Source organism: Diaporthe amygdali (assembly GCF_026229845.1).
Source record: "Diaporthe amygdali strain CAA958 chromosome Unknown NODE_1_length_4327563_cov_65_473760, whole genome shotgun sequence".
Lineage (NCBI taxonomy): Eukaryota > Fungi > Ascomycota > Sordariomycetes > Diaporthales > Diaporthaceae > Diaporthe > Diaporthe amygdali.
The window spans coordinates 1,982,875-2,008,522 of record NW_026517021.1 but is presented as its reverse complement, the minus strand read 5'-3'; the positions used below and the strand labels follow the sequence as shown (position 1 = coordinate 2,008,522).

Here is a 25,648-nt window from a genome sequence, read left to right as displayed (position 1 = left end):
CAGTATGTTGATTGCATACAATTAGGCGAATGATGAAGCAAGCCTTAAAGACAGGTGCAGTCAGCAGAGGAGTGGATCACTGTGAAAGATGAATTGATCAATCACGATCAATCAGAGCCAGGCAAGCAGCTGGCAAGGCAGTCAGTCAGTCAGTCTAGTCTACTGTTAGTCGGTCAAACGTCAAAATGTCAATCAGTGAGTGGATTGCAGTGTCGTCATTCCTTCAGCCTCTTGCAGCCTGCCGAGACGAAAACGGGTCCCCCGAGCCCTGCCTGCCACCCAAAGGCACGAGGACGATTGGCGGCCAGCGACAGGTGGACCCCTTTGCGTGCGAGCTGTGGCCGTATGCTGCCCTGTGTCATCCCTACACCCGAAACGACCCGACCCAAAATTCTCTCGCCAACTCTCCGTTCGCTACTTGACAAAAAGCCTCAAAACTTTTTGTTGTCTGTTGTCCACTTGGAATCCCTATCCATCAACCACCATCACCACCAAGCCCCCCTCGTGACAGTCGCAGCTTGCGTCTTGGGAACCACTCCACTCAATTCATTTCTTCCGGTGTCTTCTTTTCATCCCACAATCCCCCGTCCCTCCAGTCGCAATGGCCTCTCCATCGCAATCCACCGGCTCGGCTAAGGTCGATGCCGTCGTCCAGAAGGCTACCGCCAGCGCCCCTGGCCAGCTCAGCGGTCTCCAGCTCTACTCCAGATTCGCCCTCGCCGGTGCCGTCTGCTGCTCGATAACACACGGTGCCCTCACCCCCGTCGATGTGTACGTCGCTTCTCCTTGATGCGTGTCCTATGCCACCCACCGGCCCCGAGAGGCTCGTTGCTGTTTCAGCTTCGCGACCGTTGCGTCCGCCGCTCCCGCCTTCGCCGGTCGTCTGGGCATTGAGCATTGAACCCACTTTCTGCGAACTCTTCGGACTACCACGGCTAACAACAATCATGACTACAGCGTCAAGACCCGTATCCAGCTCGACCCTGCCACCTACAACCGAGGCATGATCGGCGGCTTCAAGCAGGTCATCCAGAATGAGGGTGCTGGCGCTCTGCTGACCGGTTTCGGTCCCACCGCCGCCGGTTACTTCCTGCAGGGTGCCTTCAAGTTCGGAGGTTACGAGTTCTTCAAGCAGCAGTCCATCAACCTGCTCGGCTACGAGAACGCCTCCAACTACCGTACCGGTGTCTACCTGGCTTCTTCCGCTGCCGGCGAGTTCTTCGCCGATATTGCCCTCTGCCCTCTCGAGGCCACCCGTATTCGTCTTGTCTCCGAGCCCACCTACGCCAGCGGTCTGCTGAGCGGCTTCTCCAAGATGGCAAAGCAGGAGGGCTTTGGCGCCTTCTACGCCGGCTTCGGCCCCATTCTGTTCAAGCAGTAAGTGGTGCCGTGCCTACCACATGTTGGTCTAGGCGCTATTTTTGCTCACACCTTCACCAGGATCCCCTACACCATGGCCAAGTTCGTGGTCTTCGAGAAGGTCTCCGAGGCCGCCTTCAGGGCATTCCCCAAGAAGGACCTGTCCGACGCCGCCCAGACCGGTGTCAACCTGGGCTCCGGCCTGATCGCCGGTTTCGCCGCCGCTATCGTTTCTCAGCCCGCCGACACCATGCTTTCCAAGATCAACAAGACCAAGGGCCTGCCCGGTGAGGGCACCACCAGCCGTCTGATCAAGATCGGCAAGGAGCTCGGTCTCCGTGGATCCTACACTGGTATCGGCGCTCGTCTCTTCATGGTCGGTACTCTGACTGCCTTCCAGTTCGCCATCTACGTAAGTTACCAAACTCAACTCCACGAGTATCGCAAAAAGCTGACATCACGTGAAGGGCGATCTCAAGAAGGCACTTGGCGCGACCGGTGGTGTCGAAATCGCCAAGTAAACGACTTTTTAACGTATCTGAGGATGCTCAAAGAGGTGGTTCATGTTTGGGCTGGTGATAGAGGCGTGGTTGTGGTGGGATAGACACTTGCGCCGGTAGAAAGATACAAGATACCGCGGGCTTCGATGACGTAAGCTCGCTATACGCTACAGGGACTGCTAAAGGGGCTTACATTAGACTCGAAGATTCCTGGGTTCAAGACGGGCGCGCAATTCTGCTTGCGAACTTATATTATTTTGGGCGGGATCTGGTCTCTGGGCCGAATCTGGCCGAGATAATCAGACAGAGGCTTTGTATAATAGTCCTTTTACTCGCGCAATCATAGACGGGAAGATGGAGACACCAATAACTGCTCTCGTGCAACGGTGATATTGAACCCAAGTGACTACCACAATCGCAGCTCGAAGAGACAGGCACCAATCGTGGCGTACAGCGTGACGGCCGGCGCTGTTGGTACAGCCTCACAGCAAGCTTTTATGGGAGTGCCAGTCCTTTGGAATAACACCTTACAAGATGACCTATGGAATCTCTGTAGGAAAGTCAAACTACCTTTAGACAGCTTGCTGTGGGATAAACTACCGTGAGACAATCTACCGTGGGATAGTCTACCTTGGGATAATCCACCGAAATAACCTACCAGGTATCGACTTGCTGATGATGTGGGATAGCTTGTTGTGGGATGGCTTGTTGTGGGACGACCTGTTATAGGACATTGCGGTATGGTATAAGACGTATAAGACTATGCTGAATAAGCTGTGTCTTCTTCTATCAGACAACCTCCCTGAACCAGGCGGACGAGGAGCCTCTTCTAGCTTCAACATACCCAGAGCCTGTGAAGAAACAACTCGCCTACATGAGGGCTTTTCCCTTTTCCGTATCTGCGGGACCGTTTCTGACGACGTAAGACTCTCTGCCGTGATGTTGGCCTTCGCGATTCTCGTGTCTAGGACGCATCCGCTCTGCCCTGCAAATATTCGAAAAGAGATAGCGAACTCAGGCTCCCCCGATGCAACAATAGAGGTGAGACCTCAAATTCTGGGTAATCTCTCTTCAGCATTCAACATTTCTGAAAAATGTAATTCTTCATGGAGACTAGTATGCCTCTTTTGCATATACTTAGCATGTATGTCTCTCATCACTTCAAGGCTTGAGAAAAGAACCTTGGAGGACGCTCACTTTACACTATGTTGTATTCTGGGGCTCAGGAGTAATGACTCCGAAGGCATCGGTAGAGGGCTTGTCAAGAGGCTAGCCAGTCCCCGAGCGTAATTGTAAAAGAAATCAAGAGAACTTTCCCGCACAATTCTTACTCTTCGTTCTGCTTCTCTCCTTTCCACCTTGATGACCGATCATGGTGATGGTTACTCCGGTCGTTTTTAGAACCAGCTGTGCATGCATGGCAGATGTACAATTCGATTTCCCTCCGGATGATCTGACATCTCAATCGGTATGGCCAAGCTTCAAGTCTAATCCTCCTTTGGTTTGACGATCAGCCCCGATAGCCGATCTGTTCTGATAATCTACTTGTGGGTCTCGGGAGGTACGTCCCAACAGTAGTCGCGCAGCATTCTCTTGATCTAGATCTTCCATGTAACGTTGTTACATGTTAGGTGCATGATACGTGCTTATCGGGTGGCCAAACAGACGATGACTCTCTTATTGTCCGTGATAAGTGGCTGGTCTTACGCGTGTCTACCTCGCAAGAACAACATGGGCGGATCTTCGCCGTGTACCTAGGTAGCTGGCAGTGAGTAAGGACAACGGATCTTGCGGGCGGTGACACTAGCAAGATCAGACTGAAGAGACGAGACATCTGAATCGGTGGAAGGTAGGCTGACTTATTGGACCACATTGACCGAAGGAAAAGCATCAAGCTGCCTTCTCCATAGGCAAGCCTCGAAGAAGTAATTATGTACACATGCCTCGTGACCGCGAATTCTATGTCCAGCGAGCCATTGGCTATAATACAATTCCATGCAACCCCCACGACTTCCATCTCAGTGTCGTTCAACGAGCATAATGAGAAAATACCGAGATCAGACAGGAGACTGTTGGGTGACATCCACAGTCTTTGTCACTGTGATGCCTGTCTTGCCTATATTGGTCAAAGAAAATGACTCCTTTGTGGCCATCGCGTTCGTGTCGGTTAATATCTCCCGCTGAGACCATGTATCTGGCTCGCCGTTCGCGCGCTCTCGCGCCTGTCTGTAGGTACCGGCATAAGACGGGTACAAATTGCTGTTCTTCGATTTGCGGGATCGCATACCACATGCGTGTATAATGCTGATATAGGCTGGCTTGCTAACAGGCAGGCCGATGCAGATCATTGTCACTGCCATTTCCGCACCATGCCAGAGGTAAAGTACTGCGGCTGTTCTCCTGGTCAGTCTCTCTCACGTGCAGCGCATCGACGAGCGGTGCTTGGCTCACCTGAGTTTTCCTGCAAGTTGTTCACCGCTGCGTAGATAGTCAACGCTCTTGCGATGCCACAGCCAGCAGCGATAACGCCAAGACTCATGCTCCCTTGGATCAGGATCTTTTCCTTCTTCGGCCTCGTCAGGCGGCGCAGGAGATACCATGGCATCGCCGCGTACCACAAATCGATCGCAACACTGAACCCTGCTGCCACTTGCATCCAGTGCATGGCGGGAATGACACTGGAGCACAAGAGAGTCGTTCCAGCAAGGGCGGTAAAACATCTCGCCCACATCGCCATTATTGCCCCAAAGGTGACAATGCCGAGGAGCGTAATAGGGAGAACGATGAGTACGTTCCATTTCCAAGGAGACTGATGCTGAGGTGCAAGGCGCATCAGGAAGACCACGAGTGAGCTTTTCGCAACGACGAGGCCTATGCTGGCGAGATCGAAAAGAACATTCTCAAAGGCGACGATGAGGGTAACATCGCTTGTCGTCAGATATTCTGGCAATTGACTACCAAGTCCGTGGTAGGAGTAAAACGTGATGAGGCCATTGTATGCGAGAAGAAGCGTCTGAGGACCGCCTGGTCAGCCTTTGCTTCCTATTGTAGGAGAGGTAGCTGACGACTTACAAAGGCAACATTGTATAGATAGTCTTCGATGGCGTAGAATTGGAGTATCTTGACACGTGAGAACAAGCGAAGGATGACGAAAATTCCGGTGACGAAGAACAGTGTCCAGAGAACCGCGATGACTCGTATATCCCAGAGCGTTATGGGAAAATATGTCAGTCTCGACGATTCGATCACATCCAGTCCTTGTGCGCTTTCCCTGGGCGTCAGGATTCCCATAGTGACATTGCTACCCTATTCAGGCGATCCCAGTGCGGGAAGATGCGTTCGTCTGTGCGAAAGAGTCAGGCACTGCAGATCACCAGCAACGTTGGGTCAGCACGGTTCGGCGTCGCGGCTCGGTGACTGGTTATGGACGGCGGTGAGAAAACGGTTCGACAGTCGGTGTTCGGTCTTCGAACCTCTCTCAACGAGGGGGAGAGGAGGTATATCCCGCTCCAGCTTCAATAACCAGAGGCCACTAGGGGACAACGGAGCTCGGGTGAGCAAAGTGGGAGGGAGCTCGAGGGGAGTTGAAGGACCACATGACAGATTATACGGAGTTGCAGATGGGCGGACCGGAACCAACCGGCCGCAATTTGACAGGCTACTCGCATACGCACGTAAGGAGGTAGTGAGACCCTTCAGTGACCCTACAACCGCGGCTCGTTGGTACAGAAGACTCGAGAGCGCAAAGGGGGGGTTGACAAGCCTCTGATCTCCTCCCCCGGCCCATGTTTTTTTGACCATTTAGGCGGGAGAATCACGTCAATCCTGGGTGATCCTTCGTTGTTATCAGGCCGAACGCCACAGTAATGCAGCCAATCCTGCGATACAGCCGCTCCGGAGTACATGGGGGCTAAGCCAACCACATGGCTGTCCAGACAAAAACTTATGCAATGCGTGTGGGCGATGGAGACGACGGCGAGCGGAAAATGCGGATTGGGAATGGGGTCGGCCTAGTTCTCGTTGGCCGCGGGGCTTTAGCCAGATTCCACAAATCCGTAAGAGCAGGCCAGTCTGCCGAATCCTGTTGGTGTGACACCCCAAACCCCCATGCTTATCTTCCCAGGGATTATTCGCCTATCAGCTGTGGTTGTTCGACCTGCCTCGACCATACTGAAGCGAGTCACCACAAAAAAAGTGGCGCAATTTTGCATCAGCACCTCCTCCAGCCAGACTGCGGAGCTTTGTCGGACGCGAGGCGCTCCGAGCTTCTTCAATCGTAAAGGTGCGAAAGGCGGGCAAGGAGCAGATTTCTTAAAACGTCCAAGCTTCCCCATTTTTTCAAATCTGTGCCTCGGAACGCACTGTTGTGATATCTGCAAGGGCGCTTCGAGATTGGGAGACTGAGATAAACGGGAAATTGCAGATGCCGTGCAATCAATATGGAGGATACGTACGGCATGGTGCGTGTCTAGGACACCTGAGCAGTGTACAAGCCAGAACATCTGGGGACAGTCCCAACAGGATGGTTCAGCACTAGGGCTGAACCACGCGGGTAAATCTCACCCCATCTTGTACTGATGACCAGGATGGGGCCAATTTTGTGCAAGATCAGAAGCCACTTTCACGCTTTTGCACAGTAGCCGTAACAATGATCATCATCGAAAGGATGCGAATTAGTGACACGTGCATGCATGGGAAGCTCAGGGTGTATGGTTGCACAGCGTTGCTGTCATCACGCACAAAGCTAGTTCATTAGCCACCGCTGTGCACAATCGAATTGTTACTGCTCTATATTTATCAATGCATGCTGACCATTGTGCAGTAGCGTCAGATGCAGTGTGAACCTCGGGTTGAATTGCCGCTATCTTGTGCCGGCCCAATTCGTCAATATGCTCTGAGGAAAAGTCTAGCTCCCACCATCCCCCCCCCCCAAAGGCTCTGTATTGACAGGGAAAAAGTTCAGATAAGGAGAAATAGTTCGAATTGGGTTGGATATAAGATCAAATACAATGCATCAGCCAGGGGCGCAATGGTTGGTCTTGTTTGTGTTAGATTTGGAACCGGGATCGGAAGATTTTTCGAGTTTCAGATCTCAACTCGCAGACAGTCTCAGCGACAGGGGTGCTCGAGACCACTTCACTTCATCTGATATTCCACCAACAAGAAAAACCGAAATCTTGTAAAACGTACCCGAAAACTTCAGTCTGCACTAAAATGGTGCTGGCAGCTAATTGTAGGGCTGAGATATAAGGGCTACGGGCCCTCCGCTGGTCCGGATGAGCAAGTTTATTTAGACTACAGAGGAAAACGGATGTATTTCCTGAGTGCGGTCTAGAGTCATATAGCCAGGAACAGCAACTTATCCCCTCTCAACGACGATCTGGACACAAGGCGGCTCTGGTCAGGTCTTCTAAACTTTCGCTTCCCTCCGGGAGTCACGAATTTCTCTGTGTCCCCTGCCCTCGCTCTTCCTCTGCTGTAGAGATTCTTTTCTGTTCTGATTAGGATTTGACCCGGAGAATGTCTTCCACTTTCCCTTTACTCGACGGCTACATGCCAACCTTGGGGGTGGGGGGTCAGAATTGTGAATTTACAGAGGAGAATGGATGTACCTTTACCTTTTGGCTGTGGTTCGGAGTCACATAGACAGAAAATTTCAATACTCTCAAGCGATTGTGTCACAAGTCAACGGGTGTAGTTGCCGATTCGCGGTTTTAGATATGCAAGATTTATTCCACAGAGAGGAGCCTTGCAGACACTCAGGTAAGGGGCAAGCATCTAAACAGGCGAGAGTTCATTATGTCTTATTCTCAAGCATCTCATGTTTGCCTCAAGCGTGAGGCCCTCGAACTTGAAAACCTCGAGCTTTTTATCTAAAAGGACTTATAGGTGGCCACCCATATTCGGTCTCTAGACCGTGAATCGCTCCGCACGCTTTTGCGGCTCAAATAGGTTTACAATTTTAACACGACACATGTGCAGACAGACTTCTTGGCAACGAACTTTTGACATCTTAATATGCGTACCCACGGCAATGTTGGATCAGCGATCCCTTTTCAAAAGGTCCGGTGCCTAGCGATCAAATACACACCTGGAATAATGCAGGCGAATAAAATTTATGTTTGTCTTTGGACACAGCCAGTGTTTGGGTTGACTTTAGGTAATGTTCTAGTATGGCGTGAAGGGGACGGAATATCTTCGTTCTTCCCCGCAGAGATCCTCAAAAAGCCCCAGATTTATGACACATTATCCCACATGCAATATTTACCGAGGTCTCTATAGCGAGCAAAATACTGACTGGGTAGTATCATCGGTTGAGCCTAAGAGAAATACAAGCCGCGGGCAAAGGTGTTGAGAGGGCAACCCACTTCTTATTATGGCTAGTACCTCGAGGTATCTCATATTATCAAGCTCTCCTTGCCCATCAAGACCATCATACCGTCTTGTGTGGCAATAGAAATGATACTGGCTCTACCTCTCACACTCAACTGTTGTATTTCTAGGCTGTGAACGACCGCAGAAGCGCTTATGTTAGATGAGGCTGTGTCTTGTTTCGAAACAAACTTTTACTACAGGAGTGTCCAAAATTTGAGTTTTGATTGCTTTCGGATCTACAAATAGTCACGCTTGATCGGGTGGGCTGAAGTCATGTCCCAGAGGCCACGCCAGCACTGCGGCCGCTACGGGCCAGCTTAGTTGGAGTAGGATGATAGCGGTGAAAACTGCATGCCTCTAATTCTAGCCTGTCTGGACGGTAAGGGCCGCTTTTGGGGAACTCCTGTGCTTATTCTCTGTTGTCGATCTGTAAGCCGTTCGTGGGGGGGCTCCCCTCAAAATCTCGCCAGGACTTACTTTCAGTCTGCGGCAGTAAGCCGCCACTGTGGGCCATGATGTATGCCGTGCATATATGTCACTTTGAGTTAGAAAAATCCCAGGCCCAAATGAGAAGTGATACCTGGCGATCAATCACTGACGGCCGACTGTTTGTCCTGTACAACCCATATCCATTTTAGCTGGCACTGATGAGGGTGGAGAGAAGGAACGCTGCGATTGCTTCCTCCCAGCATCCATGGTGTGTTTGTTGTGATTATGCTCATCATACGGGTTGAGAGAGGTTTCGAATGCGTGGGAATGAGCGAATTAGGGGCAGTGAAAGTATTGACGCTTTACATGGCTACACGAAACATGAGGATAGACACGGTGGAATGGCTTTTCCATTCTCTATAAAGTGTGCTTGACCACATGGATCATCCGCGAGCTCGAAGTCGTACTCGTACCCCCGATGCGATCCGGACTTCTCAGATTTAGAAAGGCAAAGCTTTCGCCAAGCAAGTACATCTCAACTCTACCGCTGTCGGCCCTACTCACAAAGAACGACATTGCCAAGCAACCGAGGCCCAGTCTCCATATTATCGACACGGATCTCAGGGATCAAATCCGACACCAAAGTGTGAAAGCTTACCGGGACATATGCCAAATATATGACCCCCCTCTCTATATGTTCGAGCGCTGTTAACGCTCATATATGCAGGAGCGCCCATGTAATTGGATAGGATAGGCAGTGCTTTCTATGCAGCCTGACGAGCCATTAGAGGCATCTTAAAAAAGTGCCCTGCCAATGAAAACCAATCACAGAGTCGGAAGTCAGGACTAAGGTTCTATATTCCACGTCGTAGGTTTCCCGGAAATCTGGTCCGTTCAAGCCCTTCGTAGAATTGGCTTCAGATTCTTTCAAGCACACGACTCAGCAGCTTGAGTTTAAATTGTGCCTCCCAGGCGACGAGCCTTTGCTGATTTGGTTGACGAGCCCGAAGAGCACGACTGCCTTGCTGCAAAAGACAAATCTGGTCTGAACTTCAGCTTGGACGAGTGAGAGACGTCATCTATGCGCGACTTATAGGTTGCTGTTGCGATATCCGGCCTATATCACAGTGTGCTTGGCAGCATCATTACCCGTCCTGTGCAATCAGACTTGCTGGGACCTGCATGCCATTAAAACGGGCCTATAGTCCCCAAACAGTCAGTTATGGTTACAGTCTCGATTTCCCCGATACAGTGCCCGTAAAAATATGTGCCTCCCAAAGTGGAGCACATTGGTTGATCGCGAAGCCGGATTACTCGCTCTTTCTTGTAATTATTAGGAGAGACAAACCGCAAGTGGTCGAGGAAAGCAGCCAGTAGACCACAATCACAGTCACCTACTTCATCGTTGTCCGGCATCGGGGCTAGGGACGGAACTCGGCTCTTGATGATGGGCATTTTTTAACACTTGAAGATCTTCCCCGCAAAAGAGCCCTGGTTAGAATGAGGAACCCCAAGTTTCCCCGCATGTTCTGTACGAATCACTACAATGCCGGCGGTGACGGTTCTGTTCTAGGGGCGTTAATTACCGATGTCTCCCCGTATATCACCGTGCACTAGCAAAGCATCAACCTTTATTCCCCAGTCAGGTAGTCCGTGGAGAGTCGTACCGTCCTACGTAGGCACATCTGGGGCCTGGCGGGCAGACAGGGAGCCCCATGACGCGGGAAGCTTGGAGAAATAAACAGTATCCACCTTGATTGCACTGCTTGAGAATCTTGGTTGCTTGTGGGAGGGGGGAGAGCCCTCGCACATAGTCTAGTATAAAGTACGATGTCGACCTCCCCGCATGGCGAGTCCTTGAAGGTACCCAAGGCCTCACGAGAGCGCCGTCAACACAGGTCAAAGCAGAATTCGGGCAGAAGGTATCTAAAAACAATGGCTTGGGTCTCGCTGCCTTCTTTGGCCATCCTGGCCGGCATCCATATTCAATGGCTTCTGAACCCCGAGTCGGTCGTTGTACAAGCTCAGGAAGTACCTGCACAAGCCCAGATTATCGACCAAAGAAGCTTCAATGTCCTGCCATACGTCCCACCCGCTACCGTCGTAAATGGAACTCAAACCTTCATGCCGCCAGGCATCGCACCGGAGGAGCTCTTGGCCAAACCTTTCCACATCTACGACGACGATTTCTACGACATTATCGGTTCGGAACCCACCTTGACATTGATCGCGGAAACGGAAACCGATCCATTGTTCCATGAGGCAGTGGTCTGGTATGTACTCCTAAGAGCTCAGAGCTCCTGCTGTTGCACACCTGAATAGAGGCTGAACACCCAGCAGGTACGAACCGACAGATGAGGTCTTCTTTGTCCAGAATGCCGGTGCCAAAGCCGCAGGCACAGGCCTCAACAAATCTGCTATCATCCAGAAGATCGCGCTGTCGCAAGCAGATGCGGTCAAGAACCAGGCCAATGCATCTGGGCTGGTCACTGTGGATGTTGTCCCATCCAATCCGCAGGTGATCAACCCCAACGGGGCCACCAACTACAAGGGCCAGATTCTCTACATGGCTGAGGGTGCTGGCGCGGATAACACTTCAAACGCCGTTGTCATGAGCCCAGTCGAGCCTTACAACACGACAGTCGTGCTCAACAACTACTTTGGCCGGCAATTCAGCTCCCTTAACGACGTTGCCGTCCACCCGGTCAACCAGGAGGTGTATTTCACAGATACCCTCTACGGATATCTGCAGGACTTCCGCCCGGCCCCTGGAATTCGGAACCAAGTTTACCGTTGGAATGACCAGACCGGCGCGGTCACGGTCGTCGCGGACGGCTTCGTCCTGCCTAACGGTATGAAGCATTCAGACTTGTAGCGCGATATTAAAACGAGACATTTGCTGATGTTAACGGGCCATAGGTGTAACGTTTTCTCCAGACGGCGCTTACGCCTATGTCGCGGACACAGGAATTAACAAGGGCTTCTACGGGAACAACTTTTCCGACCCAGCCTCCATGTATGATTTCTCCCGATCCCAATGTACTTGCCAAGCCCCGCTCTGACACTGACCCGGCCACCAGTTACCGCTTCGACGTCCTCGAGGACGGCACCTGGGACAATCGCAGGACTTTTGCCTTTGTCGACTCCGGTGCCCCAGACGGCGTGCACACCGACACCAACGGGAACGTCTACGCCGGCTGCGGCGACGGCATCCAGGTCTGGAACCCCTCTGGCAAGCTCGTCGGCAAGATCTACCTGGGCACGACTAGCGCGAATTTCAAGTTCGCGGGCGACGGGAGGATGGTCATCTGCGCGGAGACTAAGCTGTACTATGCCACGTTCAATTCGAGCGGGTGGATTGCAGAGGGACAGTAAACTTTCTTGGTTCTGTATATAATTAGTGAGGCTTAGTCAATGAAATTTACGGCTTGTCTCACGCTTTTCTGAGGGTATATCTGCATCTTCTGCAGAATGCGTTCTCGCTGGGTCTAGGTCTCATCCAACTGATATCGAATATTATCAGTGCCAGATGGCACCTAAGGGCGAAGATGCCCTACAGTATCTCTGTACTTGATTAGCTTCTTGACCTGATCATATATCACTTCATCTGTCTTCGACAGCAGAGCGCAAGGCTGTGTCAGATTTAGAGCAGTAACAGTCCCACAATCCTTTTTGCGACCCTTCACCTGTACAACAGTCTTGTATGCCATCTTGGGTCCCAGAGTTAATCAAAAGTCAGTCCTAGTATTCTCGGTCGTGGATCCCGGCTGAAGACGCCGTCCATGTTGGAGACGACACGGCTGCTCGTGGCCATGTTGAGATGAAGGTAGGAGCAGCTTGTAGCCACGATAAAATCATTCGAGCAGGACGATGCTCATCGATTCTGATGATCTTGGTCTGACCAGAAGAAAGAAGTAAAATTGTCTATGCAATCGAAATGAGCTACACGGGTGCTACCGAAACATAGTATGTTGAATACCTAGCTACCTAGGTACGTTTCAACTGCAACCCTCCTTACCTTCCAATAGTCACATAGCCCTATAGCCTCATAGTCCAGCCCGTCCCTACCCTTCACAACCCGCAATCCTGAGGTATAAGCTCAGCATGCGTCTAGCTAGTCCCAATTGTCATCTAGCCCCATACAGGCGAAGATCCTGTGGAGACCAAGATCTAGTTCACGCTCACGGAGGTTGGCAGTTGTTTCTTCGGAGCAATATAGTATTGCCGATTAGAATCTGTTAGATTTCAGCACTTGTCTTGCCATACTTAAGCTCCCAGATCTCTCATCACTCGAAAATTGCGCACCCATCAGCTCGCAGTAGACGTTGCGTGGTTTTTATCTTGAAATATGCGAGGTCACCCGGCATTACGTGGCACAGGGAGCGAAGTAGACCGCGAAGACGCATAGAAGAATTGACCAACATAATTCATCTGCTACGAGTGAGCCATTGATTGTCTGGTATTACCCAAAGTACCTCATGGTGGGGCTAAGGGGATTCCCGGGATATTTACAGTTGAGGCCTTCAGTGCCAGGATCTTATGGCGCTAGAAGCAGTGAGGAACAATAGAAGTAATGGAGACAACACTAGTCGCTTGCACTTGTCTGGAATATATTCTATAGTACCTTAATCAGGTTCGCTACCAAGATCCTTCAGGTCAAAGCTCATTCATATCAGAATTGAAAATAATATAGCTGCTTACCAGTGGAAGCTATCATACATCTTGGCGGCCTCCGCCAAACCCCCTGGTGATGCTTTTCGAAGTATCAAAACTTCGTTCTCGCTCTGTGCAGCTGCGAACACGGGGAACTTGCTCAACCTGAAATCAAGGAATGGCCTCAAGCTTGTCCTTGGAGATAGACGGAGAAAATACAAGCGATATCACCCCATCGTGAGCTGCCTGCATTGAATGCCACGACTTCAGGAGCCCACAAGCCACTTGCTCGTGGCGATCATGGGGGTTGTAGTTCGCCAACCCACACAATTGGGCCCCGAGGCTTCGTTTTCGCTCTCTCGAGTCGCACCTTTAAACCCACGCGACCCTCCTTGCGCCCCTGACCCGACTTCTTGGGAGCGGCTTGGCGTGTCGCGCGAAGCAAGTCTTCCCGATGCGCGCACCGGCACGCTGCAGGGATGAGAGCTTACAGTGTTTCAGGAGCTCGTCTCGAACAGCCGCATCGGTAAATGTTCGCAGGATATTCCAACGGGCGTGGCGGGTGGGGTGAGTGATAGACAGAGCAGATAGAGCTGCCTTGCTTCGGGTCGCGTTCGCTTATAGCGTCATGGTTTTGGCCGCATCTTGGCTGTTCAAGCAGTCTTGTCGGTCTGGGCGGTGCGCGGCGTCCTCTTCGCCCCGAAGCTTGAGTATATCTCACGGTGAGAACCCGAGCTGTTTTCTCAAGCTTTTGATCTCGACAAGACACTCACGTCAGTCCATCGCACATCACCCGTATTCTTGGGACCTGCCAAACTTATTCCAGCCTTAAGCTGTGAAACGAAACACTCATCTTTGGTTCAACGCTACACCATACTCCACTTTTACACAACGCGAAAAAAGAAGTCACCATCAAAATGCTGTCTAACCGCCGTTCTTTGATGGGAGGTCCCGCTGGTGGCCCAATGTCCATCGACAAGTCCAACCCAAACCGCGCAACATGGTGCCGCCGCGCCTCATCCTTCACCGTTGCGCCAGGCGCCTACAGCGACACAGCGCCGCCAGTATACAATAGTGCTCAAACAGACAACCAGCCGCACTGCCAAATGCCATCCGTCCTCACATCCACAACCCCAGAGATCCCAGGCCACCGGGTTGTCAAGGTGATCGGCTCTGTATACGGCAACACCACCGCCGCGCTGCCCAAGGACGGGGTGAAGATGTGGCTGAAGACGGCCTGCGGCATGGGGGCTGAGGTTAGGAGCCTGACGAACATTATCTACAACGCAAGGGACGCGGCAACCGACAGGATGGTCATGGACTGTGTCTCAAGGGGTGGCAACGCTATCATAGGGATGAGCTTCACAGAGAGCGAGATCGCAGGCTGCGCTACGGTCAGCGTGCAGGGCACAGCGGTTTATATGGAGATTAGCAGGAAGGTAACTGAGGATCCGTTCAAGGAGGAATGAGGTCGTTGGTGAAGGGCTGGTATTTTTTTTTTCTTCATCCTAATTTCCTGGAACATCTCGGCGACATACCCGGCGTGCAGTTGAGAGGTTTGGGTTACCACCCGTATATTTCCATCACCATTTTGACGAGTATGACAAATTTTGATAAACTTGTTGATTCTACCTCTAGTCTAATACTGAGTAAGCAGTCAGACATACGGGTCCTAGAAGAAATAGGATGTCGTGAAAGCTGATAACAAGAGATGCACGCTCGAGCGGTTGGCCCGCGGACTGGGGGTCGGAACGGGGCCACAACAGCCCCCTGGACAAGGAGATGCACGAGCTGCCTCTAACATCGAGTTGTCCGATGCAGTGTGTCCCCTCTTGACTGGGAAAGCTACGACTTCCATCTTTGTGGAGAAAACGAAGGTTGTAGCTTCGAGAGGTACAATTTGAGCTCATGTCAAGGCACGGTGGCGCTCGGAATGTGGTGGTCCCGCAATTCAACGTCGCTTTCGCGCAACACCAGACGAGGCATGTGGGCCACCTGCCGACGTCATCTCACACAACCTGGTTGCCAACAGCAGCACACCATCTGAGCTGATCAGCGATTGAGGTGACGCCTCAGCTCCTACACAGCTTCAGTAGCCTAGCTGATCCAGGTATTCGGTGGCGTACTACCCCGAATTTCACGGGACTTCGAACAGACTTGCAAGGTTGGGCCATTGAGGTGCTGTGACGAAACCGTGACAGCCGGCTCACAGGACCACGATCGATATATGTAGGACTTGGCTGCGCGCTCCCTTCGTGACCGTGCGGTCCAACTTGACAACCTATTTGCACCAAGCCACCAAAACAAAAGACTGCCAAACAACCAGAAGAGTAATAAACCACAATTCACGATGGATACAATCAAGAAAGTCCTCCACCCCAAGGAGACAACCCACAAAACAGACAATACCGACCACTCCACGCTGCCCGCAGACGCCCACCCAGACCAGCAGACCCTGGACCGGATAGGCAACGAGCCCAACGTCACCGGCACCAGCCGGCCGCCGCCCAAAGAGGACTTCCCCGCCTCGACGGCCACGGGGGACCAGCCCAAGATCAACCGCGGCCACCACCACCCGCGCCAGCCCGTGGGCGCGACGGGGCCCCCGCCCGGCCACGGCGGGGCTGCGTCTGCCGCGGCGGATGCGGGCACGCACGATATCAGGAGGCAGGCCGAGGCGGACAACAACTTCCCGGGGACGAATCCTAACCCTGCGCATTCGGCTTAGGGAATGGAGTGATGGGGGAGACTGTGGGGGTCATTGTAATTTTGGCCGATTGAGCCAGGGGGTTTGCCTATGGTGGAGATCACGGAGGAGGGTGAGGGCAACGCCAGATTGATACCAGCCAGCACGGCAGTTACATATTTAATTTCCACGGAGTTTTCAGTGCGGGTGTCACAGTGACTACAAGGCGTGCGTTATGGAGAAAATCCGCTGTCCGTAGTCATCCACAGCCAGTGCTTTCGAGGTATCTTCCGCCCGTACAAGACAAACGGGTTATTTTACTCCGGTACAATGCCATCACGGCAGCAATTAAAATCAAATCCTTGGGGATGCCAACAACGTCCAAAAAGCACAAAACAATGGAAAACGTCCCGCTCAAGTGCCCCAAAGCGCCCACATAACCCCCTGCCTTGACCCTCGGCTAAAGAGCCAACGTAGCCTGGCTGATTTTCCAATCCCATCATTTGCAGAAACAGCGAACAGCAATTTTCACCTTAATTTGACACGCCACTCAAGAGCTGTTGAACAGAATACCGAAACGAGCCAGATGTCGACATGTTAAACATCACAGAAACGAACGCCGCGCGGTGCATATTGGCGTCAGGTCGTCATCAACATCGAACCGACGTCGAAAAGAAAGAGACAAAGCATGAATTGAAGTTTCGCGAACATCACATGTGCCCGTGATTTTCGGGGTCTCCCGCGAGGTGGTTCGCATCAAAGAGGCCAGTGAAGTCACCAGGAAAGAAGTCCCAAGGTGGCATCATATCATTCGGCAGTCCAAGTGATCCGATATTGATTTCCTCCACCGTAATGGCATCAGCCATTGGCCCACCGCCGAAATAAGAGTATGAGCCCGATGCCAGGCCGTTCTGCGCGAAATCATGAGCATAATTCCCCACCACGTCAGTAGGTGTATGGTTCGCGGCGGACTGATTCAGTTGATGGATGCGCTGTTGTTGGACAGAGTTCGGATCGTTGAGAGAGTTGGGAGGTGAAGCACCTTGGAGGATAGAGGGCTCATAGTTGGACGACGGTGTGAAGGGGTGCGTCGATAGTGGTGGGAGGACTGGGCCGCTGCTCGCAATTCCAGACAAAACTTGAAGCCTGGCGTCGCTCGATGGTGTATTGGGTCCGACCTCAGGCGTCAACCCAGATCTGGCATCTGATCCAAGGCTCGTGGGCAGAGACGGTGTTATACGATGTGCGGCCGAATGATTTGCGGAGTATCGCACAGCAGACACATTTTGTTGTGGGAAAGCCGATGAGAATGCTGTCGGGGTCTCTGGAAGACTCTGGCGGATGGGATCGTAAATCATGTTTCCGGGCGGTGTTGGGGCGGACGCAGGCGCAGGTTGTGGAGTTTGATGGGTAGGACCTTGATTTGTTTGTGAGCCTCCCGCATTCATGTTCTGATATAAAAGTGTGAGGCTCGAATTTGGTGAATTTGTCGTTCCCGTGAGTGACCAAGCAATGGGAGGCGCGCTTGGCTGGGGCGAGGATGGGTTATCGAGTCGCGCGAATCGACTTAATGAAGTAGGGCGGCGAGGCAACTTCGTGCTCTCGTACTCTTCGGCGGTATAGGTCTCGCAGTCCCAGATGCCCTTCGACCTGTGTTCTAATGCGACCAGAATGTAGTTGACACCACCCCAGTACATGATGAGTTGTTGCAAGGACTTGTAGCATCTCTGATAATTCTGGTTCGCCGCATCAGCCAACAATGAATGTTTCGACGGTCTTGACTCGGTGCTCGACTTCGTTTTCCTGTTGGCTGCTTTTGCTGAGCCACCGTTTGAATTTGTGTTCCCAGTCGGTGGCGAGGCATCTCGCGAGACGGGCTGCGAGTTTACCGCGGCCGACTCGGTCAAAAAGGCGCATGCAGCAATGTACATAGGCTGCGATATGAACGGGTTGCCGATGTAGCTTTTTGGGTCAATGAGCTCAGCCAAGGCCAGTATGTCGGCGATTGTTTTGGCACTCGACATGGCTAGCTCCCGACTATGGGATGTCAATTGAGGCTGCCTGATACCGAAAGACGTCAAGAGCGGCTGGTGCAGGACGATGATCAAGGCGTGAAACCAGACATGCAAGAGTATGAACGTCGTCCCCTGTCCATGCTTGACGTAATTCTGGAAGTGTAATGGATTGAAATGCAGTCGGGGGTCTTGCTTGTGGTAGAGCCTCGTCAGGTCGCTCTCAATCTTGGCCAGTATAGCCATCTTTTCTTCTGTGAGATCCTGCACTTTGTTGATCTTGTTCAACACGTCGGATACACGACCATAAAATTGAGTGATCTGGATGAAGGCAGGATAAGCGATTGGCCAGCCTGAGACTGGATCGATACTTGGTTCTGGAGTCGGCAGTTCAAACTCTTCGTCCTTTATGGTGACGGTCCGACCAGTCCCGGAGGATATGATTCGATCCAAGATATAAACAGCCCAGGCAGTATCGACACGTTCCTGAACGATTTCCTGTTGCTCTTCCGGCCTTAACGTCTCGCTCTTTGGTATTGCAGTATTGGTATCCTCCTCATCACCATCTGCATGGTTCCAGGACCGGGTGTACCACGGGTCTTTGTCCCCTTGAAACTGGACGCCTTCGTTTTTCTGAAGGCCAAGGTCAAACGCCATGCGGATTGCAAGACCGAGATACATCCAAAGAGTACTATCTTGGCCTGCACCAAAGCCCTCATAAGCCATGAGCAGATATGCTTGGACAGCTCCGACTGAGGGACATGGGAATGCGTCGACCGTCGCAGTTCTTGCTCTTTGTGCGAACGCATTGCCATAGTCCGACTTGGAACCCTCTCCGACAGCAGCCAAAGAATCAATGTTTGAGAACCTGGCCGCCAAGGCACATATTGCGTCCACTAGGATGGCGTCCAGCCTCTTCTCCTTGACCATGCGCAGGACCCTTGCTTCGTGAAGGAACGGGTAGCTGCAGCCGAGATGCACGAAGAAGATCTTGATGAGATTAATTATTGTAGGGTGCACCGGGCTGGTGTCATTGGGGTCGTACACGGGCACTTCTTCCATTGCCTGCAGGACAGTGTCGGCGTGTGACGGTAGGCTGTGGTGGCTTAACATGGAGCCGGACCCTGGGGAGGTGACTGAGGCAGAGCCCCCTCTGCTCCTGCGTCGATGATAATGGTGAACGTTGACCACCATCTGCTTGTAGCCCGGTACGATTGCGGTCGGCCCGAAGTAGCGAAAGTAGGGGACCTTGTGAGTCTCGTGGTGGTGCTGAACAGGTGATCGGGTGCTCGGACTGTGGCCATCGTCGGAGAAGGAGACAGTCCGCTGAAACGAGTGCCTCTTTCCTGATTTTTCTGGTGTCTGTGGTTTTGACGGTTCCTTGTCCCAGTCCTTGCTTTCCTTCCTGAGTTTCGCGGCAGTGCCAACACTTGACGTTGAAGATGAATCGCTCCGTTTCTTGTTGGGAGTCCCGTATTCATGCGCGACTTGCGAGTGGCGACTGGAGCCATTTCGGGACTTGGAGGCGCGGCGATCGTGTTCTTTGCCGTCGAGCACATCTGTGGGTGGGTCATCGTCCTCGAGCTCGACAGGTGAATTATCGATTCCTCCTTCGACCTTGACAGGGGAAATTGCAGAGTCTATCCTGATTTTGTCGTTCTGTTCGGGGTATCCAAGACACTGGTGGCCATTCTTGTCGCAAGTCGAGCAAGTCGGTTTCTCTCCGTCGCACCGCGTCTTTCGCTTCCGGCAGGTCAGGCATCTGCGAGATATAAGAACGTCAGCCAGCTGGACAGCCTCGTTTACTACACGCAGCGGCTGCAGTCCCCGTCACAGTCCCACTCGCAGTCGCCATCCCCCCAGTGACACATTGTCTCACGGGCTGGGGCACAGATGACGCAATGTAGAGGGGCGGAAGGAGGGTGATATATGTATGGGGAAGATGCACTGACGCTGCATTCACGCGTCGTCTCTTGGAGGGGGGCTGGCCCTGATTATTGACGAAACGGATCTGTTTCGGGGGCGGTATGGCGCCGGTCGACGGAGTCGCCATCACAGAGGTGATGACGGCGGCATGGGAGTTGCTTGACCATACGCGAACAGGTAGTCTAGCAGGTAGCTGATCGTTGCAGAGCGCGTGCGAGACGTGGGTCCTGCCTGGCCGCGGAGCGGATGACTGCAACGGAGCGAGACGCAGATGGGAGGAAAGGAGGGCGCGAGCAATGACGGAGCACTGGCGCCCCAGGTTCGGGGACCGGCAGATGCTTGTTGGGCTGCTTGGAGGTCCCTGGTGGGCTTGGTGGATGCGGGGCCCCGGAGCAGCTCCAACATTCGGGGGGTTTAATAGATGGATCGGCAAGCAGGCGAGCCAGGCGGGCGGGCGAGTCAGGCGGCAGAGACCTGGCCAGACCCCAGGAGACCGCAGCAGAGCAGTGAAGCACAGAGCTGGAAGCTGGAGCTGAAGCTGAAGCTGCAGTTGTAGCCCAAGCAGGAGCCCAAGCAGAGTATTCAGCGAGACGAGCGATAACGATATGTGAGATGATGTGGCAAAGTTCAAGCCGTCAAGGAGGTGTTGATTTGCTGATGACACAATATGACTTGGCCGTCGCTTGTCGCTCCCCCCCTCTCGTCAGACTTGCGCTGTAATCCAGTCGCCCGAAGGATTGTGCAGAGCGAGAGAGCTCCGTTGGGATCGACGAGGCGGGATCCATGTCCACGTCCATGGTTATCCATGTCGGTTTCGACGTCGGACGGGAGGGGATTGGCCTTGGAGTGCGGAGGCAGCATTTTTCGATCCAATCCGTTCCATCTCAATCGATCCGTCCCCTGCCACGTCGAGGGAGAACAGGTGCTGTGTGCCGTACATGGTTTGGTTGTTGGGCGACTGGGGGAGAGCAAGAGGTTGAAACATTGGCCAAGCCGAGAGGGCTGCATCTGCAGCTCGGGTAACTCACAGCAGAAGAAACCCCCGAGCAGACCGATACGGCAACCAATGCATGCTCAGTGTCGATGCGCGCAGCCGATTGATTGTGTGGACACGAAGGTGTTGTTCTGTTCTGTTCTGTTCGAAATCTGGGGTCATGGCACTACCAGATGGGAATGGAATGCAAAATAAAAGATGTGTGTAGCTGGGCGATGGTATGGGCTAAATAAACCTCGGAAAGTGACGCGACATGGCATTCGCGATATCGATTTCTCGTCTCATCGGGTGGACCCTGCCTTGCCCTGTCTTGACGGGGACAGAAAGGGCCACCAGCCAGTCACTCACTCAGAACCTCCCTCCCTCATCAACCAGTCAATCAGTCAATCGGATGAAATGTGAGTCTCCACCACTGTCACCTCATGACAACCACCTGGGCACCGACATACTGGACAAGATCCACTTTTGTTTGAAAGACAATTCAATGTCATATGCCAGAGAAAAAAGGGAAGAAGGTCTCTCGGACCCTGCAACTATGTCCATCTTCCAACTCACCAGCCTGCTTACCTTCATACATATCACCACAAAGTGTTGGGTGAATTTGTGTCAGGCTGCAGCCCTGCAGCAAGACATCTCCACGTCTCCCGTCCTGCCGTACGACCGCGCCTCCCATCGCGCCCATTGCGATGGCCTACCTCCTCCTGCGATTTCTAGCACCGCCTCAGCGTTTTTCTGTCTTGGTCCTCAAGGAAAACTAAAGTCAAGTGGCCTCCAGATACCATTCTAGAGTGGACAGAAATCCAGGAGAATCAGGATTGAATTGTCTTGCATTCGTCCCTTTGAGTGACGCGGGCAAATTGTCACGGCTCTGAGACAAAATCACACTACACTGTTACACTACACTGTTAAGCAATGCTGGTCGACTTCGAAGGTGTTCGCGGTGAGAGATCACGTCCCGGCCCAACGGAGGCGCGCAAGGAACTGGCATGGACAATGTCTCTAAGACAGAGAAGGTCAAGGCCCTAGTTCGACTGGGGCCAGCTGCCAGGCCAATAGCAGCTTCCACTTCAAGCCCGGCGAAGGCCCGTCACACAAGACGCAACGCATAACCCCATTGAGAATGCTTTGGCGGGCCTGTGACGGCTCAAGTTGATGACTACCCAGGCTGATGTGACGACTTAGGTTGCTGTGACGGCACAGGTCGCTGTGATAACTCAAGTCGTCGGGGACCGTGACTTGGGGGGGGGGGGGGGCGGTGATTCGAAGTCAGTAAGCAGCTGGACTATCTCGCCGGGCTCCGCCTTATTGCTCCGGCGATAGTTGTTCGAGCAATCTTGAGCCTCTTATGCAGGCGGAGGGGCCCAGCCGAGCTTCTGAGGAGCCTCGCGATTCTTTTGGCCAGGAATCTGCTCCAGAACAATGCATGGGACTGTGCATGGTCCAAATTGGTGACCTGGGATGTAACGGTGTACAGGCCCGAATAGGATCACAAGCCGGTTATCGAAGCTGCCATCCACTGGACCGGATGCAGTCACCGAGCAAAGCATGTCATGCCCCTGGTGGGTGTGGAGGATGCTTTCGGGACGTCAGTGAATGGCAGAAATGGTGGCCAGTAGGGGTTTTTGAAGGCGTAGCACAAAGATCATGGTTGATCAATATCAATCTGCCGAATTAGAAGTCTTACTTCACGAAGTAACTCCAAAGCCCTGCATAGAATGTACAAAAGTATGCCAAGCATCCAGACGCGTTTGTACAAGACTTGTAAGCCGACTGGCCATAATTAAGCCCACCCATGTTAATATTTTCCCAAGCCCCGAAAGAAAAGCCCAAATCGCCCAGGCCTCATGGTTTTTTTTTGATATAGATACCCTTGCAATGCTTCCCCACACCGCCGCCCAGTACGCCCCAACCCATGCGATTATACGTCGTATCAATACACCAGGACGCTGCTTTCCCGCCGCTTCGGCCCGATTCATCCAAAGACAATGCTGATTCCCATCTGCTTGCTGACCTTCCTCCAAAGGTCCGGCGTGGAGAGCGCCCCTGCAACGGGTAGGTCTCCGGGGTTAACCAGCAGCGCCTCGCCGCCCTCGCTCTCCATGGCGTCAGCAAGCCGCCAGACTTCTTGAACGATGTCCCACGCCCACTTGATATTGATCATGCCTTGCCTCTTCTCGACCAGTGCGAAGGAATCCCTTGCCAGGTTGCGGTCCTGCTCCGTCACCGCCTCGCACGACGCCACGAAGAGAGGCCACAACAGGGCGCCCATGGGCCCCGCGTGGGAGCACGTCTGCAGGCAGTGCCACAGTGCGGTGTGCGCGTGTGTCTGTACGGATGAGTGGCTTCGCGGGTAGCCGTAGATTGTGTGGTACAGGTAGACAAAGGCGCTGTGTCGGTATGCCATTGCGTTGTTGAAGATAGAGTGCAGGCGGGACCGCTCTGCCGTCTCGGAGTCATGCCTCCGCTCCTCCGTTTCCGGCGACGGGGGATCGTCCGGGTTGAACCCCGGGGGCAGATATGGCTGCCAAGATTCTAGAGCCCTCTCGATTGCTTGGGAATTCGTCTCGAATTCCGTTTTGAGTACCGCGATCATCGACGAGGGCTGGCCGTCACGGCATGCGCTCTCCAGGTCCGTCTTGTCGGAGGAGAGCTTTGAGAGCCGGTGGATGATCGGCCAGAGTGATGTCGCCATACCCAACAGGGTGTCAACAGAGCTGAGTGATGACATTACTGGAGCTCCAGTGGGAGGGAATGGATGGAGACAGCCTTTTCCTGGAGCTTGTGATAACGGCGCTGTGCCAAAAGAGAGTGCTGCAATGACATCATAAAATCGAAAAGCCTTATGCAGATGTCAGTAACGCACAAGATATACACAAATCAAGTAAAAAGAGAAAACTTACACGCTCAAGGAAAATTCCAGTAGCATCCGTTGCTGCTGGGTAAGAGTTCATAATCGTCATAGCACCTTTGAGGTGGCCATCTACCAAATTTGACCGTCCCCTTTGAACCAACTGCACATAAAGTTAGCGATGGCAGGCATCGAACGCTGGTTTTCCACATACCACTTCGTAATACACCAAGAGCATGATAGCCGCCAAAAGCTCATTCCTGTTCTCAGCCGTCTTCGCCTTCTGGTCGATCAGGGCTGCCAGCCCCTGGATTGCCTGACCATGGAAATACATCGATTGCTCTTGATTCGTGACTCCACGGTATTCCATATGTGCACTGGAGAGGGCGTAGATGGCGTTCATGACCGGAGAGCTTTTGGCAGTCAGAGGCAAGACAAGCTCCCGGAAGGGATTCCCGCTTTCCTCCCGAAAGACGATCAGGTGGCTCAGACTTTCGCAAAAGTGGGCGACAAGCGCACGTCGATTCGTGCGATCTGAAAATTCGGAAAATGCAGGGATGTAGAAGTCCAGCAGTGGTGAGCCCACCGGACACGGCGCAATCATGGCGAGATCAGGTGGTTTGGAGACGTGGGTCACGGCGCGGCTCATGCTCGTCGTGCTTGCGCTTTCCGCATGGTCGTCGTCTTCGAACTCGACGGCTGATTCAGCGATGGCGCCAGGGCTGAAGCTGCAGTTCACATCGGATATGGTGGGTAAGGAGATGGAGTCGAAAGTGCTGTCAAGAGGGCTGATGAGATGATCCGGCTCGCCTTTGGAGTCAGCACGGTAGTGGTACCAGTCATGATGAGCGCTGCCGTTGCTTCCAACTGACCAGCGACGGGTCGAAGCGAAAGAGAGCCTTCGATCGAGCTGGCCAGCGACTGTCGAAGAAGCGGTGGAATTTCGTTTTCTTCTCTGGCGGGGCCTTACTGCCTCGTATGAGCAGTCAAGGCCTCGCTCGGCACATCGCGAGCAAGATGGTCGGACCTCGTCACACTTCTTCTTCTGCAGGGTCGTCAGGAAAGGTTCTTCACGTCAGGGCGGCTTACAAATGGATGGAAGAGTGTGGTATTTGATCCTGATGCAGATAGAGATCAGACGAACCTTTTCTTTGCTACGAAACAGTCAGCCAATGTGAAGAGTGAGAGCATGGGGCGCATCATTGACGCGACGAAGACCACTTACCAGAACGTACACCCTGGAACGACGAATGAAAACCTCCTGGTCAGCTAAGATCACGCACACGGGAAGGACGAGTAACAGATTTATGGTGGGACCTCAAATTGAGTGGCTGAACGTGGAAGATGGTATGTGATGCATGTCTCAGTCGGCACGATCGGGATGAGGGTTGGGGAAGGGGGGGCGCCTTTCTCGTCGACACAATGGGACGCAGCTGCGCTCGACTGAATTGGGTTCATTTGGACGGACGGAACATACCTGCCCTCGATCGCCTCTTGGGTGCTTTAGGAGGTGCCACTTTCGTATATAACAGCATTCTGCCAGGCTCCAAAACCGATGCCATATCGTTGCTGTATCAAAAACCAATCCGGCTAACGCCCGTACTTCCTGTCTTTTGAATTGATTTCTTTTTTTCCCGCTATGATTGATTCAAAGATGGCTCATGTTTGACGGCATTATTCGCCTGGCGGGCGGCGACGTGAAGGGGCAGACTGTGTACGCAGTCCTGCCCAATGTCGCTGACGCGCGAGGTTTGAGCACTCGGACTGCGGGGACGACTCGTGGATCTCGAATTGGGGTCGCGGACAAGGAAGGGTACGGGACGGAAACTCTGGGGTCTGGGGATTCTGGGGGGTGGCGATCGCAAT

The 25,648-nt window shown here is 52.9% G+C and overlaps 7 protein-coding genes across 7 annotated transcripts; 4 read left to right on the top strand and 3 right to left on the bottom strand.

Moving 5' to 3' along the window:
• Window positions 1-601: 601 nt before the first annotated feature.
• J7T55_006195 (mitochondrial phosphate carrier protein) lies at window positions 602-1,880 on the top strand (the record flags this gene model as incomplete). The annotated part of the gene is made up of 4 exons (XM_053141632.1): window positions 602-771; window positions 958-1,377; window positions 1,441-1,771; window positions 1,827-1,880. 4 exons carry the CDS (start codon window positions 602-604, stop codon window positions 1,878-1,880), a joined length of 975 nt encoding a protein of 324 aa, XP_053000961.1.
• Window positions 1,881-3,916: 2,036 nt separating this feature from the next.
• J7T55_006194 (uncharacterized protein) lies at window positions 3,917-5,150 on the bottom strand (the record flags this gene model as incomplete). The annotated part of the gene is made up of 3 exons (XM_053141621.1): window positions 3,917-4,245; window positions 4,311-4,872; window positions 4,932-5,150. The coding sequence occupies 3 exons, from the start codon at window positions 5,148-5,150 to the stop codon at window positions 3,917-3,919; spliced, it is 1,110 nt and encodes a 369-aa protein (XP_053000960.1).
• A 5,448-nt stretch (window positions 5,151-10,598) lies between these two features.
• J7T55_006193 (evolved d-pantonohydrolase) lies at window positions 10,599-12,038 on the top strand (the record flags this gene model as incomplete). Its single annotated transcript, XM_053141610.1, has 4 exons — window positions 10,599-10,936; window positions 11,004-11,515; window positions 11,583-11,679; window positions 11,744-12,038. 4 exons carry the CDS (start codon window positions 10,599-10,601, stop codon window positions 12,036-12,038), a joined length of 1,242 nt encoding a protein of 413 aa, XP_053000959.1.
• Window positions 12,039-14,233: 2,195 nt separating this feature from the next.
• On the top strand, window positions 14,234-14,785 carry J7T55_006192 (duf74 domain protein; the record flags this gene model as incomplete). Its single annotated transcript, XM_053141599.1, has 1 exon — window positions 14,234-14,785. The coding sequence occupies one exon, from the start codon at window positions 14,234-14,236 to the stop codon at window positions 14,783-14,785; it is 552 nt and encodes a 183-aa protein (XP_053000958.1).
• Window positions 14,786-15,666: 881 nt separating this feature from the next.
• J7T55_006191 (uncharacterized protein) lies at window positions 15,667-16,044 on the top strand (the record flags this gene model as incomplete). The annotated part of the gene is made up of 1 exon (XM_053141587.1): window positions 15,667-16,044. One exon carries the CDS (start codon window positions 15,667-15,669, stop codon window positions 16,042-16,044), a length of 378 nt encoding a protein of 125 aa, XP_053000957.1.
• A 668-nt stretch (window positions 16,045-16,712) lies between these two features.
• J7T55_006190 (uncharacterized protein) lies at window positions 16,713-20,801 on the bottom strand (the record flags this gene model as incomplete). The annotated part of the gene is made up of 3 exons (XM_053141576.1): window positions 16,713-19,776; window positions 19,967-20,594; window positions 20,732-20,801. 3 exons carry the CDS (start codon window positions 20,799-20,801, stop codon window positions 16,713-16,715), a joined length of 3,762 nt encoding a protein of 1,253 aa, XP_053000956.1.
• Window positions 20,802-22,906: 2,105 nt separating this feature from the next.
• J7T55_006189 (fungal zn binuclear cluster domain containing protein) lies at window positions 22,907-24,985 on the bottom strand (the record flags this gene model as incomplete). The annotated part of the gene is made up of 5 exons (XM_053141565.1): window positions 22,907-23,773; window positions 23,835-23,945; window positions 23,997-24,587; window positions 24,655-24,751; window positions 24,927-24,985. 5 exons carry the CDS (start codon window positions 24,983-24,985, stop codon window positions 22,907-22,909), a joined length of 1,725 nt encoding a protein of 574 aa, XP_053000955.1.
• Between the last annotated feature and the right edge of the window lie 663 nt (window positions 24,986-25,648).